General features: G+C 41.5%; 1 protein-coding gene across 4 annotated transcripts in view; it reads left to right on the top strand.

Annotated features, from left to right (window-relative positions):
- Positions 1 to 1,882: 1,882 nt before the first annotated feature.
- Positions 1,883 to 20,026, top strand: part of drp2 (dystrophin related protein 2) — a gene marked incomplete at its 5' end in the record, with an annotated part of 53,543 nt that continues 35,399 nt past the window's right edge. For 3 of the 4 annotated variants that reach the window (XM_034202861.1, XM_034202860.1, XM_034202863.1), the window contains 9 exon segments: positions 1,883 to 2,003; positions 2,550 to 2,661; positions 4,134 to 4,290; positions 6,691 to 6,837; positions 12,569 to 12,647; positions 14,388 to 14,448; positions 15,674 to 15,735; positions 16,232 to 16,306; positions 17,894 to 18,095. In XM_034202861.1, coding sequence (XP_034058752.1) covers positions 1,883 to 2,003; positions 2,550 to 2,661; positions 4,134 to 4,290; positions 6,691 to 6,837; positions 12,569 to 12,647; positions 14,388 to 14,448; positions 15,674 to 15,735; positions 16,232 to 16,306; positions 17,894 to 18,095 — 1,016 coding nt within the window. 4 annotated transcript variants of the gene reach the window in all.

Here is a 20,026-nt window from a genome sequence, read left to right as displayed (position 1 = left end):
CGTAAATGCTGGAAATATTATTGGTCACTGGTGATACATCATTTGAAGTAGACCAATGAAAACGCCACTGCAGAAAGTGAATAATGGAGGTCAGACATAAACTCTACTGTGTGTTCCTGTTAGCTGCCTGGACATGTTGTGAATCACTGAAAATTACAGATAAATGGAGGCCGGGTCAGGTTTATTTAAGCAGGTCATTGGCCATGGCTGTGTGTCTGGTAGACTATTTTACTCTCTATAATGGCATCATGCCAAGACCAAAACATTGGAGTCACATTTCTTCTCATGTCGGCAATAAATAGTTTTTTTTGTGTCTAAAGATTGAGGCAGTGCGGGAACTTAATGTTTCTACCATAAACATGCTACACTATTCACATATAATGGGAATCTAAAGTTTGCGCCGGTGGTAGGACATTTTACTGGTGATAACCATGGAAATGTGTGATTTTACAAATAACATGACAAGCAGTAAGCCCCCAACCAACTAGGCTATTGTTTTCACTGTCAACTAATCTGTGGCTTTTTATTTAGTGAGTCTTACATTTCAGAAATGACCAACCAACTGCCAAACCCCAAGGAAATTATATTTAAAATGAGAAAATACAGAAAATCCTTGCCTTTGGTTCTGTTAAGCATCGTAGGAGCCTAGGAGGAGTGGGTTACACTTATTTACTGTATAATATAACACAATATTCTCCATAATGTCTACTTGGCAGAATGTGTGTCACTCCAGGCGGTGGTGACAAGAATGGCTTTTGCCCAGCTTATCCTAAAATGGGTTAAGAGGTGGATATTTGCTCAGCTGAGGCATGCCTGGGTAATGCTTCAGAGCAGAGCACCTGTGAGGGAACTTACCTATCACTAGTGATATCGGGGTCGTGGCTGAACCTGTCTCTGCGGTCCTGCCTTGGGCCTCGTCATGCTGCTTCCCTGATGGCTTCCACAGGATTGTAGCTGACATCCTCATGGATTCATCTAGGGACGGGTGGCGCAGTGGTCTGTGCGTTTGATCATCAGATCAAGGGGGCGTTGGTGAACTCCAGTTCGAAACCCGCTCCCGCCCCACTGCGTCAGGCTGTTGTGTCCTTGGGCAAGACACTTCACCCGAATTTTCTCCTGTGGGTATTGTCCACAGTAGATGACCATTACATGTATGTATGATCTGTATGTGTAATGTGTATCTGTAAAGCGCTTTGAGAGTCATTGATAAAGCGCTATAATAAATATAAGGATTATTATTATTATTATTATCTTCTTATTACAGACACATGCATTTCCTAACATTCGGTCTATATGCTGTAAAATGTATTATCTCTTCGATTTACACACGGCATCTATTGCACGTCAGTCCGTCCTGGGAGAGGGATCCCTCCTCTGTTGCTCTCCCTGAGGTTTCTCCCATTTTCCCCTTTAAACTGTGGGTTTTTCTCTGGAAGTTTTTCCTTGTACGATGTGAGGGTCTAAGGATAGAGGGTGTCGTTTTTCTCATACTGATATTCTGAACAATCTGTGCTATTGTATTTGCTGTAAAGTGTCTCTACTGTAGGCTATTTTTTCTTATATGTACAGCACTTTGGCTCGACCAAAAATCGTTTATAAATGTGCTATATAAATAAAACTTGATTTGATTTGATATAAAATGTCACCCCGGGTAGAGTTTTCACGAAAAGCTAAATTAGCTACAGAGGCAGAAAAGTGTATTTTGTACCAGGCTAAGAAAGTGTTTTTCCTGCTAAAAAGTTGTGCATTTTTTTAAGGTTGCTGCCTGCTACAGCTTAACCTAAAGGACTCACCTTTCACAGCTACAACTAGCACAACAGCTTATGTCTTCCATTCTCCTCAACTTTGAAACATTTTACCCTTTGTGTTTGTGTCCCTGTAGGCCTTCATGGAGGATGTCAAGTCGCGCGGGCCGTTCATCTACTCAGTCTTGGAGTCTGCCCAGGCCTTTCTGGCTCAGCATCCCTTCCAGGAACCAGAGGAGACCCTGGCCGATGGAAAAGGTCTGCTCCCTTCTTACTCTGTGCCAACTGCTGCGCCAGCCAAAATATCATACTCACAACTACCTCCCTCTGCTAAGCCCCGGGGTTCATTTGTTAGAAGCCATGCAGGTGAAATAGTTATCAGCAGTGATCCGTCCTCTGGCGGCGCACTGAGTTTAGGGAAAGTTTGCAGGTTGGGACAAATTACCCCCAGCTAACAGGCTGTACAGTATCATGTGCTCGGATCGATAACACAGCAAGCTCTGCTGCTTCTCCACCGACACATCCTCCTCATACTGTTTGCCTCCCAGCAATGGATGCTGATCTGGGAAATACTGCAGCAATCTCCTCACTCCTCCTGTGTGTCTAACTTGCTTTGCCCTGCTCCGTTCGCTGACTTTTCTTTAATGGAGTTGGTTTACCATCCTTCTCCAATCATTGCCCTTTTCTCTTTATCTGACTTCTAAACCCTGCTCTTCTCTGCCTGCTCTATTTTTTACTTCCTTTCTTGCACTTTTTATTCTTCCCCCCCATGTGGCCCTGTCTAACCTCTTCCACCCTCTGCAGAGGTGTCTCCGCGCCGGCGAATCCTAAATGTGAGCCGCTCGGTGTGGAAGCAGGCGAACGTGGCCAGTGATCTGTGGGAGAAGCTGACGGCTCGCTGTGTGGACCGCCATAGGTCAGACCATAGAAGTACTTTAATAACTTCCCATTCAGCCCCTAACACTCTACTTTTACTCAATTAGTGTTGATTGCTTTTACTAGTATTGGAATATTTTTACATTGTGGTATTGGTTCTTCTTTTTAAAGAAAAGGATCTGAATACCTCTTCCAAAGGTTTTTCAGTAAATGGAATTAAAGTTTGATATGATGAGGGTAATTGATTGACACATTTTATTTCGAACAAGTAAAATAAATAATTACAAAACAAAACAAATGTTGCAGTGCATAGTCATGTAAGAGAAATCAAAACAAAAAATTTCATTTACAACAACAACAACAACAAAAGCATTAGCAACATAAACAGTCCCACAACTAGTGTTTGAAAAGGAGTGAGAAGAAGTATCATTTATTTAATCTCACCCCCTTGTCCCTAAATGATTTATTTATAATCTATAAATAGTAATAGTAATGAATGGGAAGTGAAACACATTTTGTATCAAGGTCATTAATAGAAGCAGACTTTTTGTCAGATCTCTGTGAAACCTTTCTCGTCATCTAAAAGCCTTTCAAGTTTAGTTCTGTTGATCTTTTTTTTTTATCAAATAATAATTGTGGGCCATAGGGAGCTTAAGTAAATTCTACCGTCCATGTGTTCATTAAACTTAATTCAACTCTATTGAGAAAACTCTATAGCAAAAAATAAAAGCAAAGTCTCAGACTTAATTACCTGGTTCCCTCATGAATCAAGTGATATACTGTTTTATCACTTTTTATTCAGTCTGGGATAAATACGCTTTTACCTTTTATATCTTTCAAAATTAACGATGAAAATATATTTGAGAAAGTGCTCTTACCATACAACAGCAATATGCCTGTAACTTCTTAAGCTACAAAGTCAAGAGTGTTATTTGTGTGTGTGTGTGTGTGTGTGTGTGTGTGTGTGCGTGCATGTGTGTGTGTGTGTGTGTGTGTGTGTGTGTGTGTGTGTGTGTTGATACATAGCAGAGTTATGCAGCAATACATTACACATACTGTAGTACAATTACCAAAACCTGATTACAAAATGTGGCAAATATAATTAATTACAGAAACAATAAGGAAAACAAATTCATTACGTTTTAGATAATAGGAAATTCAGAGCTCATACGAACATTGAAACATTGTTTAAAAGAGAAGGTATTTAGATTATAAAATGCAAGTGAAATACTGAATCAGAATCAGAATACCTTTATTCGTCCCACAGAGGGGAAATGTACATTGTTACAGCAAATAAAGAGTCAAAGATAGCCTAATATGAATTAAGAAGCCTTCATGGAAATATTAAAGATTGAGTAGAAATTACAATTATGACTTTGAAGTCGGTCAATTAAAAATATGATTGACTGTATGCCCTATGGATTTTGATTTTGTTTTTTTGCTTGTACTGCCCCCACCTTATAATGGTGCAGGTAGTTTATTTAATGAGCTATGTTTTCATAAAACCCCCAGACACATGGAGATGACACTAGAGCGTCTCCTGCAGATCCAGGCAGCGATGGAGGAGCTAGCAGTCGCCCTGGAGCAGGCAGAGGGGGTGCGGGCCGCCTGGGAGCCCGTCGGAGACCTCTTCATCGACTCTCTGCAGGACCACATAGACGCCACCAAGGTAGACCGGAAAATAGCCTTCTCTCTTACTCTTTATCTCACTCAAGCAGACAGACTTACGGAGCGTCCACACTACAGCTTCAAAAAAAGCTTGGAGCTGGGCGTGTCTGAAGCTTGGGGATTGTATTCAAGCACCGCGACCAACAACCAATCACATGTATCTCCCGCCCCCGACATAGAAAGCAAAAACCCCCGGGGATTTTATGGGAGCAATATATATATAAACTCCCCAAACAGGCGAAAACCTACCAGTTTCACCCACTGTCTCTGCCACCTCCCTCCATGCCTGGTTCCTCCGGTTTGTATCCGGGTAGGTGAAGAGGGTCTGCTCATACAAAACCGGGTGATTTGCTACGCCGATAATTAGTTTCTCCTCCATCTTTTTTTGAAATATAGAAATGAACGGCGGGATATCTCTCCCAGCTTAGACGCGGTTTGATTGGCTACGGCTTGATCTGTCAGATTTTCCGAAACGGGATTTGATTGGCTGGCGCTGGCTTCTCCGGCGTCAGAAGTTGAACATTGTTCAACTTCTGACGCCTGACGGAGCGTCCACACAGCAGCGTGCGTTGACGCTTGGAGGTGGGCGTATCTAAAGCTTGGGGATTTTTTGCGAGCAACGCGACCAACAACCAATCACATGAATCTCCCGCCCCCGACATACAAAGCAATAGCAATGTTAAAACGAAGTAAACTGGATATAAAATCCCCAAACAGGCGAAAACCTACCAGTTTCACCCACTGTCTCTGCCACCTCCCTCCATGCCTCGCTCCTCCGGTTTGTATCCCGGTAGATGAACAGAGACTGATCATACAGCACCGGGTGATTCACTACCGCTATAATGAATTTTCCCTCCATTTTTTTGAATATGAGGAAATGACCTGCGTAGTCTCTCCCAGCATACACGCGGTTTGATTGGAATTTATGACTATCATAAATCCCTGATATAAATTGCTAAAGTTACATCCAGCATTGATATGAAACACATGAATAAGTGAGTGTATCAGGCTGCGTTGCCCTAAAATGTTTGTTTTTTGCCTGTGTACACGTCAGAGGAGCTTTGATATGACAGATGATGACACAAAGTGGCACTTCATACTGACACGCTGAGCTGGCAGAGGTTACAACGCCCCAGTTGGATGGATGTTGTTACACAAATGGCAGGTCGTTGGTTCTGTCATTATGGAGTGCCGAGCTGACGCTGCTGCCCGTAATTGCGTGGCGCTATTCATTAGCAGCACTTCACAATAATCATGTCACTGTTTGGAGTCCTGTCACAGCCAGCACATGTTCAGCGCACTCTTAAGGGCAGGCTTGTCTGTTGTCCTCAACTCTACTCCCTCATTCACATTTACACACATACAAACACACACACATGGATATATGCACATTATGCATACATGCAGAATCACGTATAGGGCTGCCGCTAAGGCTTATTTTCGAAAGTTCTACAATGTGGTTTATAAATGTTAGAAAATAGCAACTGCCTCCCAAAATTTGACATTTGAATGTTTTGAACAGTTCAAAACCCAAAATTGTAACATAATGTCACATGAAATTGAGAGCAACAAACACTTTAATTGGAGGAATGTTATGCTTATTTCTGCAAGGAAAAAAACATATTTTAGCTCTACACTCGCTCCTAGAATACCACGATTAGGGTAATGCATTTCTCACTCCTCTGCTTGTCATTTGTGTTGCCTTTACTTGCTAATTACTGTCAGCATACATGCAGATGTCAGGCCTATCATTACGAATAGTGATTTAAGTGAATTTATACACACTGTGAATCTGCCACAGGGTTTTTTTCTGCTCAAACTGCAGGTTACTATCAATTAGGCAAGGCAAGTTTATTTATATTGAACAAATCAATGACTGGATGTGTCAGAACTTTCTCCAATTAAACAAAGATACAACTGAGGTAATGGTTTTTGGAGCCAAGGCAGAACGTATAAAAGTTAGCGCTGAGCTTCAGTCTGCAATGTTCAAAACAACAGATAAAGCCAGAAATCTAGGTGTAGTCATGGACTCTGACCTGAGTTTCAACAGTCACATTAAAACAGTTACTAAATCAGCCTACTATCACCTAAAGAATATATCTAGGATTAAAAGACTAATGTCACAGCAGGATTTGGAAAAACTTGTCCATGCTTTTATCTTCAGTAGACTCGACTACTGCAATGGTGTCTTCACAGGTCTCACTAAAAAATCTATTAGAAAGCTGCAGCTGATTCAGAACGCCGCTGCTCGAGTCTTTTATTCAATTTGGGTGGATTTTGTACAGAGTTGATGTTCGGCTGTGTATTATATTTATCCTATATTTCATGTTTTATTTCTTGTGTTTTCCATCCCCCTCTCCTTTCCCCTCTGTTTGTTTGGCCTTCTCTCGTACTCCTGCAGTTATTTAAGGAGGAGCTGACCCAGGTGAAGGAGGGCATGAAGCACATCAATGATCTTGCCCACCAGCTGGCTATCTCAGATGTACATTTGTCGATGGATAACGCCCGAGCCCTGGAGCATCTCAACAGCAGATGGAAAGTGCTGCAGGTAGAGTTTACTGCTGGGCCTGTGTTGACTGTTTGACATTGTCAGCAGCAGCTTTTACAGCAATCATATTCAAGGGAGACATTAGAGAGTGATTCCATGTTTAATGTTTGCCCTAATGCAAGATAAGGCTTTTTGTGATAACCACACCCTAGTGTCATGTTACATCTCTTTCAATGTTTGTAGGAAAATGGTGTGTTATCAGGGATGGATAAAGGGACATGTGTGTCTATTGGTCAGAATTGTTTAAACATTTAACATGTAAAGTTTCTGCGTAGATGAGGTCTCTGGCAATGGCATGCATCATGAATGGATAGTTAAAGTGAGAAATACGCAGAATAAAATAAGGATTTCAACTCCAAGCGCCTTGGAATCAGTGAGCTGGACTCGCCCTTCCCTCGAGTCTTAGCTGAATGTATGGATGCATTATCCAGTGAGCATTAGTGTCAATCTGCAGTGTGCAACTTCCAGACTCATGCTCTATTCTCCATCAGCAACCCCTGTAGTGCTCCCACAAGCACAACAGCATCCATTCAAGTGAGAACCCCCTGTTCCCATCAGATAACCCTCATGACACCTTATCCACAGTCAATGGCCTCGTCATTATTTTATAATTGCCACTATGCCTGTCTGGCCTTCTGCCATCTGAACATGATGATGTTAATGTCCCTCCAACAATTCCTAGAAATGAATTTCCACTATCCACTTCGCACACTCACTGCTCCGTGACTCTTAAATTACAGCTTTCGTGTTTCTCATGCGGCCTCGCCATAGCCCAGAGTAAAACAGCTCATGAGGAGAGCACAACAGAGCAGATCAGTGAAAAATAACTGTTGCTGTGATTGAAGCAAATAAAGTGAGTAGCTTCAGCCTTTGTTTAAGTGAAACCTATTGGACTGTTTGGGAAAAAAAGTCTTATGTTGGTGCTTACTGAAGGTTTTCTTGACAGCCTGGTTGAAATATTACAGTATTTAGTTGTTTTTCTTTAAGGAGGGCAATGTTGGTTTGACAGTTGGTCACTTTGGGCTAAACTGTAATAGCTCAACAATTATTGAATGGATTAGGATGAAATGTTGTACTGACATTAATGTTCCCCAGACAATGTTTATTAAAGACTTAGATCAGGGATGGGCAAATGGTGGCCCGCGGGGCGCATGCGGCCCCCACCTCCTCTTTTTGCGGCCCTCAGATTAATTTATAAACAACGTAATTAATTAAAAAAAAATTAAAAAAAATGTATTTTATTTTTTACTTGTAGTACTGATACCGTCCACTAGACTCCTAGTTACGTCGCGAGCTGCGTAGATGATTTCAAATACCGCGAAATAATCTGTGACGCATTTGTGTGTATTGTGTTTGTTTCCCGGGAAACCCTCACAAGAAACACCAGCTGTTGTTATGCCTGCTGTAACATTAAGTTGCCTCTTGTAATTATGCCTTTACAAGCTTAAATGTTATTTTTATCATCTGAATTTGGCGAAACAAGTTTAATATTCTTAAAACCAAGACTTTGTTTATTTGAAATCAGATGAAAACAAACTGCCGTGTTATCTATGATTACTACGCTTTTCATTCATAATTTCAGCGGGAGGGAGGGGGAGTGGTGCTGAGGAACAGCAGAGTGAGGGCTGACAGGTGTCTGTGTTGACATTCCCCTTATTGTGGAATAAGGGGAATGCAGAGACTGGCTACAAGTGTTTTAGGTTCAAGTTAGACAACTAATGTCTGGGTTAGTGTTCATGACTTCATGTGTATGTCATCTAATGGTTAATCTCAATACACACACATTTTCCGTGCTTTCCAATAGTTTAAAATAGTTTTATTCCACTGTTTAATAACCTGTTCAATACAAACATACCACTTGTAAAAATGAAATAACATTTCTGTGAACTGATATTTATTTAGTGAGCTTATTAGAGGATGTTCCCATTTTTTGGGGATGTTCCCTTTGATTGTAAAATGTCAATGAAGATGTCAGACTTAGTATATTTGTTAATAATTACATACAACACATGGAATTTTTGTGTGTGTTCCAAGTGAATCTGCGGCCCCCTGGTGGCCAGCACATCAATGATGTGGCCCCCATCACCATCAAAGTTGTCCATCCCTGACTTAGATGATCCCATGACGTCTAGCACCACCACCACCAGTTTGTGGTTTCTAGAGAAACGTTTCATTAGCTAATGGATGCATTAGTTGAAATGGTCCAGATATTAATGTTCCTCTCAGGAAAAACTCTGATACCTTTGTTGATCGTTTGACTTTTCCTCTATCACCCTAAAAGTGCAAGGCTCTTATGCCATGTCCCAAATTCATACTCCATGCTGGTGTATACAATAGAAAGATTCACTAAAGAAGTTCACTAAAATCCAATGTGCATGCCAAATACAGTTGAGTTGTTTTTAGTACACAATATTCTCCCAAAATGCAGTGAAGTTTAATAAGCAGCAGCAGTCACAGTTATTGATAATGTCATGTTAGTATCAAATTGTATGTTGTTATGTTTCTTTACTAAATGCCAAAACAGTATACTAAAATGTTTTTAAGTACATGCTGTAAATAATTATAATACAGTATGGATTTAGCCTCTGTCTTGTATTTCAGACCCTGCAGTCATGTATTGGTTCAAAACTCTCAGGTGCACTTTGTTAAAAAGGTGCTTATCCTACAGATGCAGCTGTACTGTCTGACTCTTTCTTTAATGTGTGGGATGGAAAGAGCTTGAATATAAATGGAAGCATCAGTCGGTCTTCTTTTAGTACACAGCAGTAGCATATCTTCCTTCTGCTATAATTAAAACATCTTGAAGTTTGTTCTTTCACGAGGTCACGATGCATAGTGAGGTTTAAACGGTCGTTAAAAGCCTTCAGATGGGCATTAAATTCCAATTACACACTTTCTGGAGCCTGCATTATCACATCCTCTACAAATTTCCGCCCCACTCTTATGTTTTTTAGCACAGTATTGTTGCGCTGCAAACAAAGAAGAGAAATTAGGACTTTTGCTCATGGATGTCCTTTTGCATTGGAGGTGAAAAAGTCCTCATGAAAAAGTGATTTTACAACAAAGTTTCTGCCAATCTTTGATGTACAGTACGCTACAGCGGCATGTCCTCTGGTCTTTGATTCAGGAACTGAGACTCCTTTCCCCCCGATGATTGCCACTGTTTGAAAGGCTCTCAGTGTCTATAGTCACCAGCAGATATTCGTCTCCCAGGTATTGGACTGTTATCAAAATGTCTTTGATATAAGGGTCACATATGAAGAGACAGGTGTTGCGAATGGTTTTTAGAAAAACATTCTTTGAGCTTCTTTGCTCACAGTACGGCCAACCTGATATCTGTACTCATCCACTTTAATTAATTTCAGCGCATTAAGATGCATTGACTTGCTATCTTTCACTGTGAAAGCAGAATGGAGGAACGCTTTCCATTTCCCCCTCTTAGTGTCCTATTTCTCTCAACTTGTTAAGCCCCGAGCCTGTTTTTCAGGTCTCAGGCTCGAAAATGACATTCCCAGAACAAATGACCATATCTTCCCTTCTAAAAGGGTTAAATTAATAATCCTTTTTCTCAAAGCAAGGTTACACCTGTGAGTTGGATGTAGAAGTGTCAGAATCAATATAGATGTTTTTATTTTAAAGTAAATTCAGATTGAACACAGTAAAAAAAAAAAAATTATTGTGGCCGTCCAACAAAAAAAAATTACTTATAGTGAAAACCACCCTTGAATGATGGGATGGTAGACTAAAAGCTTTAGGAATCCAAACTACAACATATAATCCTGTATCAAGATTGATGCAAAACAAGTGAAATTTGACCTTTTTAGAGAGATTTTGTAATAAAAAACCCACTTCTGAGGTCATTTGACCTATCTCTGGCCCCCCTTGGTCGATTTTGCTGATTGACATCTATTTCTAACCGTCAGAGCCAATGGAATCGAAGGGAACTCCCACATACTCCTTATTTGGTAATGTGTGTGTGTGTGAGACTGCCGCATTGCCAAGACCGGAAGCTGCGATAACTCTGGTGGCTACCATTAGCAGCTGACTTTTACTCTCCGATTTTTACATAAAAATTGAATTATGGATTATAAATAAAAACAATTATCACCCAGAAACATTATCAACCTATGGATTAACCGATTCAGCCGCGTTTTTTCTCGTTTTAATGCCATTGAACCAGTCTTTTGATCAGATTGACAGCTACGGTGAGACGATCTCCTGTAAAAGCTCCGTAAAGGTACGTTTTGTGATGTCTGTGTTTGCTTCCCCTGTCAAGAGTTCGGATCACTCAGTGATGATATATATACCTAAATAATCTGTGGAACCTCGGATATCTTGTATGTGCAGCTACGATAAGTAATAAGGGTATCTTTTATCTTGAGTTCTGTGCCAAAGTGCGTTAGCATTTTTCGCTCAGGGGTCATATAGATGCTTCTTATAAGACTTGTGTTTTGTTTTGGTAAAAACGGTTTGTATCGTCAATTAGCTGAGATTATTCCCGTTAATCTGGTATAACACATTAATAGGTTCTTAAATATTAAGATCCCCTGAGACACAGTGTTGTCCACCGGCGGGGACCTTGGGGCTTAACAGGTTTTTAATTAAAATGATAAATGCTAAATACCGACAACATCCGGTGCCCTGTTGATTTTGGCTGCTCTGATGCCAGCGAAAAATGTATTTTCAAATTTGATTAGTAAATATTTGTCGATCATGGATAATACGGTCATTTGTCTTCCCTATGGCAGCCCAAATTGCCTGCACAACAAATAGATTGTACAACCGGCACAATTGGCAGTTACATCTCCACGGCACATTGGCAATGCTCTATATTAGTCGCAAGCAATTTAAATCACACTCTAGAGTTTATTGTTATATGTTCTGGTTGAGCGAGAAATGATGTGTGTACACAGTGAAAAATGCCGACTCAATACATCTACCTTTACACATTACGACTCATTGTCCCTCACTGTGTCCTCTTTCTCTTCTTCTCTTTATCTGTCTCTCTACCTCCCTGCGAGTGGATTCACCTCCCATTGTTTGAGAGAGCGTTATAAACATCCAGCTGACAATGATTCATGTGCCAAATCCAATTCATTTCAAATAAACCAGGATTAGGCAGACTAAATCCCATTTGGTGGGAAACATACAGTAACTGCTTTTACTAAGGCAAACTTAATTTTGTCAACTCAGTCTCTATGGTTATTGACGCAACACATTTGAGGCTTTGCACCCGCTCCTTCGCTCATTTCATCATCTGTTATCTCTTTTCCACACTGCCATTGCGAACCAGGCGCTGTTGTCCTCGTTTCAAGAACAAATATATTATTTGGTAATCTTTGTCTTCACTTCCTACCTGCCACTCTTCAAAGGCTTTCAAAGACCTTCAAGAGGGGCAGCAGAGGAAAAAGACATCATTTATATTGTGTAGTTAACTAATGGAGGAGAAACAGGTGTTCTGCATGTGTGCAGTTCTTTCTTTTGGGGATTTGTAGCGAAGGGGGATGAACAGCAGGTTTCCCTTTGATTTAACTCTGTGTGTGTGTGTGTGTGTGTGTGTGTGTGTGTGTGTGTGTGTGTGTGTGTGTGTTGTGTGTGTGTGTGTGTGTGTGTGTGTGTGTGTGTGTGTGTGTGTGTGTGTGTGTGTGTGTGTGTGTGTGTGTGTGTGTGTGTGTGTGTGTGTGTGTGTGTGTGTGCGTGTGCGTGTGCGTGTGTGTGTGTGTCTCCTCAGGCTTCCATAGAGGAGCGGCTGAAGCAGCTCCAGGATGCACATAGAGACTTTGGCCCCGGATCCCAGCACTTCCTTTCCAGTAAGCTCCTCTCCTGCTATTTGAAGTTGGTTCCTCATGATGCGCCGATCTGTGCCAAAGCTCCATCTCAGCGTGTGGTGATGAAAAAGAGGGTTAGGTGTATTGCAGTTTGTTACGATAAGTCTCTAAACCGCTCCATGTGTGTGTATTTGGGTTAGAGGTGGAGCTTGCTGGCTTTGCTCATCTTTCTTCTTCAGTTCCAGCACATCGCTGCGATAAACATCCCTCATCGGATCCGTCATTGCTCTCATTTGAGCGGAGATACATATTTGTTAATTATGTCTCTTCTTTCACCTGCTGCTCTTCAAAGGCTACAGAGAAGATGCAGGAGGGCGGAAGATGTTGATTTACTCTTCCTAATTGAAGCTGATGTGTGTTGCAGTGCTCTCTGTGTGGGGGCCTCTGCAGTGCTGTGTGCTTGTGAGCCTCCTCCAAACCCCATCCTGTTTCACTGCTGTCACGCTGGCTCACAGGGGCTTACAGTATAGACCAACCCCACTGACCCCTCAGCCCACTGAACCCTAAACACCTACAGTAGTCCATATTGTACAAATGGTATCATGCCTTTGGGGTTTGTTTTAAACAGATTATGAATTTTGTTTTACTTCTATTTTATTCCATTTCTATTTGTAACACTACCTTTCTACATTTCAAAGGCAATTTAGCATTTTGCAATTTGTGAATTCTACATTTATTTTGTTTGTGTCCTCCGATGTCTGTGCAAAACTCAACAATAATTAACCCCTGAAAGCAAATCAATAAACCCTGATCAGAGAAAAGACAAGGACATAGTTGAAATTGATGTCGTTTAACTTATAACTGGTTTGCTAACCCATCGTTTTTTTATTCTCTGTCAAAGCGTCTTTGAGTTTCTAGAAAAGCGCTATACAAGTATCATGCATTATTTATTTTTATTATTATTATTATTATTATTAAAGGATTAGTCTTGTGATCTTTTGGAGGATGCCCAATCCCTATAGGGATCAGCTTGACTGAACTACCAAACAATGAAAGGTTTTTAAACATTTCCATTAGGACCAGCTTCCAATGTTAAATGTTACCTATGCATTGATGCACAAGTATTAACAACTTTAATAATATGATTATATAATGCCAAGAGCTGACATTTCCTCCACAGTGAATACTTGATGCTTTATTTTGATGATACCTGTGCAGGTACTTTATTTCTAATGTATTGTGTCGGTACTTGAGTGGAGGCACTTAATGCATATTTTGCCCCTAGATTTGAGAGTCTACTTCAGTCTTTGTGCGTTGGAGTACTTTTCACTTGTACAGAACCACAAGATATAATTCTGCATTGTGCTGTGTCGTGATAAAATGTACAATGACAAGGTGTGTGTGCGGTTGCGTGTATGCCTGTTTATCAGTGTAGCGGTGCGTATTGTCTGCCTGTTGCTTCGTCAGGTGCTGTCTGTCCTGTTTGATCCTCTGCTGAACCTCCTGTGGTTCAGTTTTGTAGGCCGGTTAAATCACTACAGTCAACCCGCCTCACCGAGTGCTCTGCCTCACGTGTGTTAGGCTAGGCCAAACAAACCGGCCCTCTGTGGAAACCCGAAACAATAGACATGTCTCTTTGGCTTTACTGCGCTTGGTGTACTCCAGAGTGGCTCTGTTATGAAGGGCTGAATGGACACACTGTCTGGACACGCTGTGAACAATGGATTTTCATGCGAAACATGCCAATTCTGAGATTGATTTGGTGTCTGTGTGTTTGCTCAGGTTCAGTGCAGATACCCTGGGAGCGTGCAATCTCCCCAAACAAAGTGCCCTACTACATCAAGTAAGTGTAACCTCATGGTCAATTTCTTTATTGTGATAAATGTTATTTCTGGATTCAGGTGCTAGTATTTTTGATCTTTATGAGTAATGAACATGTCTGCTGTTTCTCTTAGGTTTCACACTAAACTCTCCTGAAACAGGCTGTTTGTACGGTTATTCAAAACTACTTTTGTGATTGGCTGGTAGTATTTGTATCAGTATTTTCGGGGAGTAAGAGAAGAAAACTACCAGCTTTGACACAACTTAAATCACATCACTAACTGCTAAATCCAACCCAAATCCAAACAGTTCTTGCCTGACAATTTTAAAGATCCTTTCATTTGTGTAGAAATACCACTGGATAGCAAATACATACTAAAGGATCCAGAGAGGACCCGTGAGCCCTATTTGCTTGAGCACTCATCTGTTAATCTATTTAACTAATCAATACTATTTCACCTTTAAAGTTCTGCTGGTTTTATCAATGAACTATCAATGTGTGTGTGTGTTTACGCCTACAGCATGGTGTGTTTGTGTGCAGGTTTTTAACTGCAGATTTACGGGAGTTCTTCTGCAAGCTATGGGTATTTATTTTCTTAATCAGGTGCAACAGAATCTCGTGGGTCTTATTTAAGTCTGCTAGTCAGTTCTTTATGGGCTATGTTACTGTACCAACAGGAGTGGGAGTAGTATCTGAATAGCACTTCATTGGGTAGCACTCAATGACCACTCGCACAGGTAAAACGATGAGTGTTGCCCAAAAAGGCCCCTGGGTCCTGGCAGACATCCTGCTTTTGAGTTTCTGATTTATTCGATGCGTTTGTACTTTCTTATTGGACCTTTCTTTTTTTCTTCATGTACCCAGAGACAGAAGTGGGATGAAAATGTATGTTTTTTCTTTGTATGTGCGGGTTTGGATTACATGTACTTTCCCTAAGTGAAGCCACGAAGCAATTTATCTCCGGCAGGGGTTTGGGACTTTGATGCCTTAACTTAAATCATGTTTGACCTTTGTCTTCCCCTTACAGGCCTAAAGTATCTTGTAACCGCGGTCGTCCTATCCAGTCCTCACATGTTACTGTCTCATCTCCTTTCTTTTACCGTCCGCCTCACCTCTCATCTCTGCTTCCCTCAGCTCATTTGTACTCCAATTGATGTTTCTGGACTGAAATTGGAACCAACCTCCTTTCTAGCCTGCTTCACAAATTATTCCACCTTTTGTCCATTTTTTCCCTGTCTTCCACCAGCCATCAGGCCCAGACAACGTGCTGGGACCATCCAAAGATGACAGAACTCTACCAAGCGCTGGGTGAGTAAGGGCACAATTAAATTACCCTTCAAGTCCCGCTCGTTTGCTCAGGACCCCCACTGAGCTTCAGCAGCAGCAGCACGAATCCACCAGGCTCCCGTTTTGTAGGCCCTGTCACGCAGCTCATTAAAGGCCCTGTGTTTCAAACACCTCAGGGACTACATCTCCACTATCATTAACCTACAAGGACCAATTTGTCAGCGCTGTGATTGCCTTTTGCTTAGCCTTTAATTAATTGTGATTAAACGACATCATGTGTTTTACTTTTAATCTGATCTGACACTTCTAAAGGGGATAGACACGCTGTTGCAAACACATGCTCAGCTAGACACACGCATGTGCACACACACATACACGTCTGTAATGACTCCTGCAATGTGTGATAACCAAGAGAAGAGATAGCAACGTCTAATTCGTCTATGGCAGGGTGGGTTTGTTTCCCCTCATCTTCTCATTTACTCTAATCTCGTTCTATCTCTCTCATTCCCTCCATTAGCGGATATGAACAACATCAAGTTCTCTGCATACAGAACAGCCATGAAGCTGCGGAAAGTTCAGAAGGCTCTGAGATGTACGTACACTTTTTCATCGATGGCATTTCCTGCCTGCAACGCTGGGATGGCTGATTAAGTGATATTGTGTTATCCTGCACCAACATTAATCCTCGATGACAAGCTCTCTTTGCGAAAGAGACATAACGATTAGCCGTGGCACATTTCTTTATTCAGTTGACAAAGAGTTCATCACATCTCCCTACAATCCTTTGAAATGTAGAAATATTCTCTCCAACGCTGGCTTAGAAATGCAGAAATACAAAGTATTGATAAACTCAAGAGCCACTAGAAACCACTCAGGCGCCGCATTACTTCAACATTTTCATTACAGCGCGGATCGTTGGTGTGCTAGGTAATTAGAGCTATTAATTGGTCCATTTGACGTACAAATGAGAACGCAATTAATTGTTGCTGCATGGTTAAGGCTGGAAAACGTGCCCCTTCAGGGTCAAAGCCCTTGTTGTACTCTTCTGGGGCCAGAACCTCTTACTTTCTGCTATAACAACGGCTAATTCTTCCACAACTACTCTTCATGATTATTTGTATTTCTCTATGCCTCACATTCGGTGCTTTTGGTTCCCCTATCCCCACTTAACCCTGGCTTCGTCCATCTTTCGTCAGCCTGCAGTGTTCTAACCCCCACTGACACCAGATGAGCTCATATATGCTGCTGCAAGTGGCCAATTTCACACTTTTCCTTCCTCATGTTCAGCCCCTTTCCTTCCCTGCCTTGCAACCTTCCTCCAAACCATCCTCTCCTCCCGTCCCAGAGTAATAATAATAATAATCCTTATATTTATTATAGCGCTTTATCAATGACTCTCAAAGCGCTTTACAAATACACATTACACACAGAGTTGCTGTAATAAACCCTCAGCATGCTCAGAGTACTGTGAAAAACCTCTTTCAATGACTCTCTCTATCTCTTTCTCTTGAAGCTCTCTTATCTCACCCTGCTAGTTGATATCGTTACAGAATTTAATTGCTAGGCTGCCTTGATAACAGCACTCTCTCTCTTTCTCTTTGCACACTTTGTGAATGATTGAGCAGTGCTGCCTAAGAGCCCATCAGAAATACATTTTAGGTGATTCCTCACAACCCAGAGAATACTCCTGTTATCTCCTCTCTCTGTTCTACCTCATTATCGCGCTATCCAATTATACCTGGCATCAACGGACACCCTTTTAGCTCCACTCCTCGGGATGGGCCATCAAATTAGTTTAGGAGAACAAAATCTAATTTGTGTCACTGCTCTTGAAACATCTGGTCAGGCTTTAGTGGGCAAAAAGGGTGAATAAGCACTATGCTATGGCCTGTACTCTCATTTGCTGAGGTGAGGATGATACTGTGCCTGTGAGTGTTTGCTTGTTCGGAGGTGAATGTGCAGCCATCTATGTATGAATGTAGCTGTTATATCTCCAGCATGAGTAGATGCATGACTGGTTACATGATAAAAAGTTAACTCTTTCTTTAACCATACAACAAATACCAAACCTTCATACATACACATAAAACATTTTCAATTCAAAAGCATACAGTACATACACATGGTCACAAAGTGTTTCTGTCTGTGTTTCTAATATGTCTCTATGTGTGTGTTTTAGTGGATTTGGTGGTGCTGAGCAGCCTCGTGGACGTGTTTCGGGAGCAGGAGCTGCAGCAGGGGGAGCATGTGATGGACGTGGTGGAGATGATCCACAGTCTGACGTCTCTGTACGAGAAGCTGGAGGAAGAGAAGTCCATCCTGGTCAACATTCCTCTTTGCGTCGACATGTGTCTCAACTGGCTGCTCAACGTCTACGACAGGTGGGTAACCTGCGGTGGGATGTCTCCAAGTATATATTGAGAGCTGTGTTGAAAAATGCATTGAGTATATTCTAACATCACAGCTATTATGCCCTTCGGTCATCATGTTAGTTTCTCCAGCAGACATAGAGCAACATGATTATCCTTTTCAAGTCCAATATTAATAAGCACCTAAATACAAAGAAACATGCCTTTACCTTACTTTAAATTATTTTGGCTTACTCCTGATTCATCCTGAATAGGTGGCTCTGACCATAGAGTTTATATGACGGCTGAAAAATGTGAATTATGAGAAAAAGGCTCATCATAAAGCAGTCGTTCAAGATAATTATACCACTCTTGTTTTAGTAGTTAATCATCAAGCTTTTTCTGTCTCTCTACTCTCAGGCCAAGCTAAAGCCTCCACTTAGCCCCTCGGCTTTTGTCAAGTCCCCTTTTAACATTTTTGTAATGTCCTGCTTTTTTAATCTGTTGTTGGTTTACTCGGTTTCTCCTCACCTCCTATTTGGTTTGATCTCTCTATTTATGCTTGTTGTGTTACATTATGTATTATTGCCTTTTATACACCTATTATATCATTTATTATGTATGCCTTATTGAGGCCGATCCTGTCCCACCTGCCTCGACTGGGTCAACTCCTGTTGTTTTTAAATGTGCTATACAGTATAAACATAAACAAACGGACTTGGCTCGTGAGTCGTAGTACTACATAGGGCTACATAAAAGTAAGCTGAGACAATTTGACACACCAAAGTCTGTTTAAAGGTCTTTGGCTGAAGGCCTTCCACTTCAAAGGTGAACAAAGTAGCATAAAGCCTTTTGTAAGTCCAGAGGGATAAATTGCTCCGAGTGTGTCAGCGTCAGTGGGGGTCGAAGACTTCAAGTTTCAAGTGGAGTCAGGAAGAGATGAGCCCACCAGACCTCTGTAGACCGCTCCTCTTCCTCACTGCTTGAGGCGTGCAGCAACACCAGCTGCTGCCAGCATAACACAACCAGCCCCTCCAACCAAGCTGTTGGCAGTCAAGTTGCATTGTGGGTAATGCGCCAAGCTTTCGCAAGAGAGAACATTGCATGGAATAAAGAGGTGATTCTGGTTGTGCTGCATTGATTTCGACCCTTTGTCTTTATTGTCCATGGTGCAGCAAGAATGTTATGCAGTGCGATGTTATATCAGACCAGCCCTCTCAATGGCACACTCTCATGCAATCCTCATAACGTTTTATGAAAGCAACATATATTTTTTACCAGTCCGATGTAGTACTGTATATATAACAAAGGTTCAACCATAGGCATACTAATATACTGCATACACCAGTGTCCTTGCAATATGAAGAAGAAGAAGACGTACTTTATTGAACCCTAAGGGGAATTTCAATTGTCCACTCTATTGTTATTCTACACGTAACACACAGGCTCAATATACAGTAGACGCTGATGCACAAATAGGACTTTTACACAAGCAGTGCCAGGGGGCTGCCTTTGGACAGGCGCCTTGGGCAGTTAAGAGCTTGGTGCTTTGCTAAAGTGAACCTTGCAATGCCCAGAAACTCTCTCTTCTCCAGCTACCAGTCCATTTTCCGTACTTTCTCCATGCAGGGACCTGCTTTCCACTACCCCTACTATACCTAACATTTATATTTATATTTACTCTATTGCATGTAATGGATGTGATCTGCACTCAGTCTTTTGTCACTGACATTGAAAATCTGGACTGTGAACTGTTCTCTGGTTAATTCTTTCTCACTGTCTGATTTGATGCATAATGAGAATACAACTCTCCAGCTGTGTGTGTGTGTGTGTGTGTGTGTGTGTGTGTGTGTGTGTGTGTGTGTGTGTGTGTGTGTGTGTGTGTGTGTGTGTGTGTGTGTGTGTGTGTGTGTGGTGTGTGTGTGTGTGTGTGTGTGTGTGTGTGTGTGTGTGTGTGTGTGTGT

Source organism: Gymnodraco acuticeps, unplaced genomic scaffold (assembly GCF_902827175.1).
Source record: "Gymnodraco acuticeps unplaced genomic scaffold, fGymAcu1.1, whole genome shotgun sequence".
Lineage (NCBI taxonomy): Eukaryota > Metazoa > Chordata > Actinopteri > Perciformes > Bathydraconidae > Gymnodraco > Gymnodraco acuticeps.
This window is presented reverse-complemented; position numbering and strand designations above follow the sequence as displayed.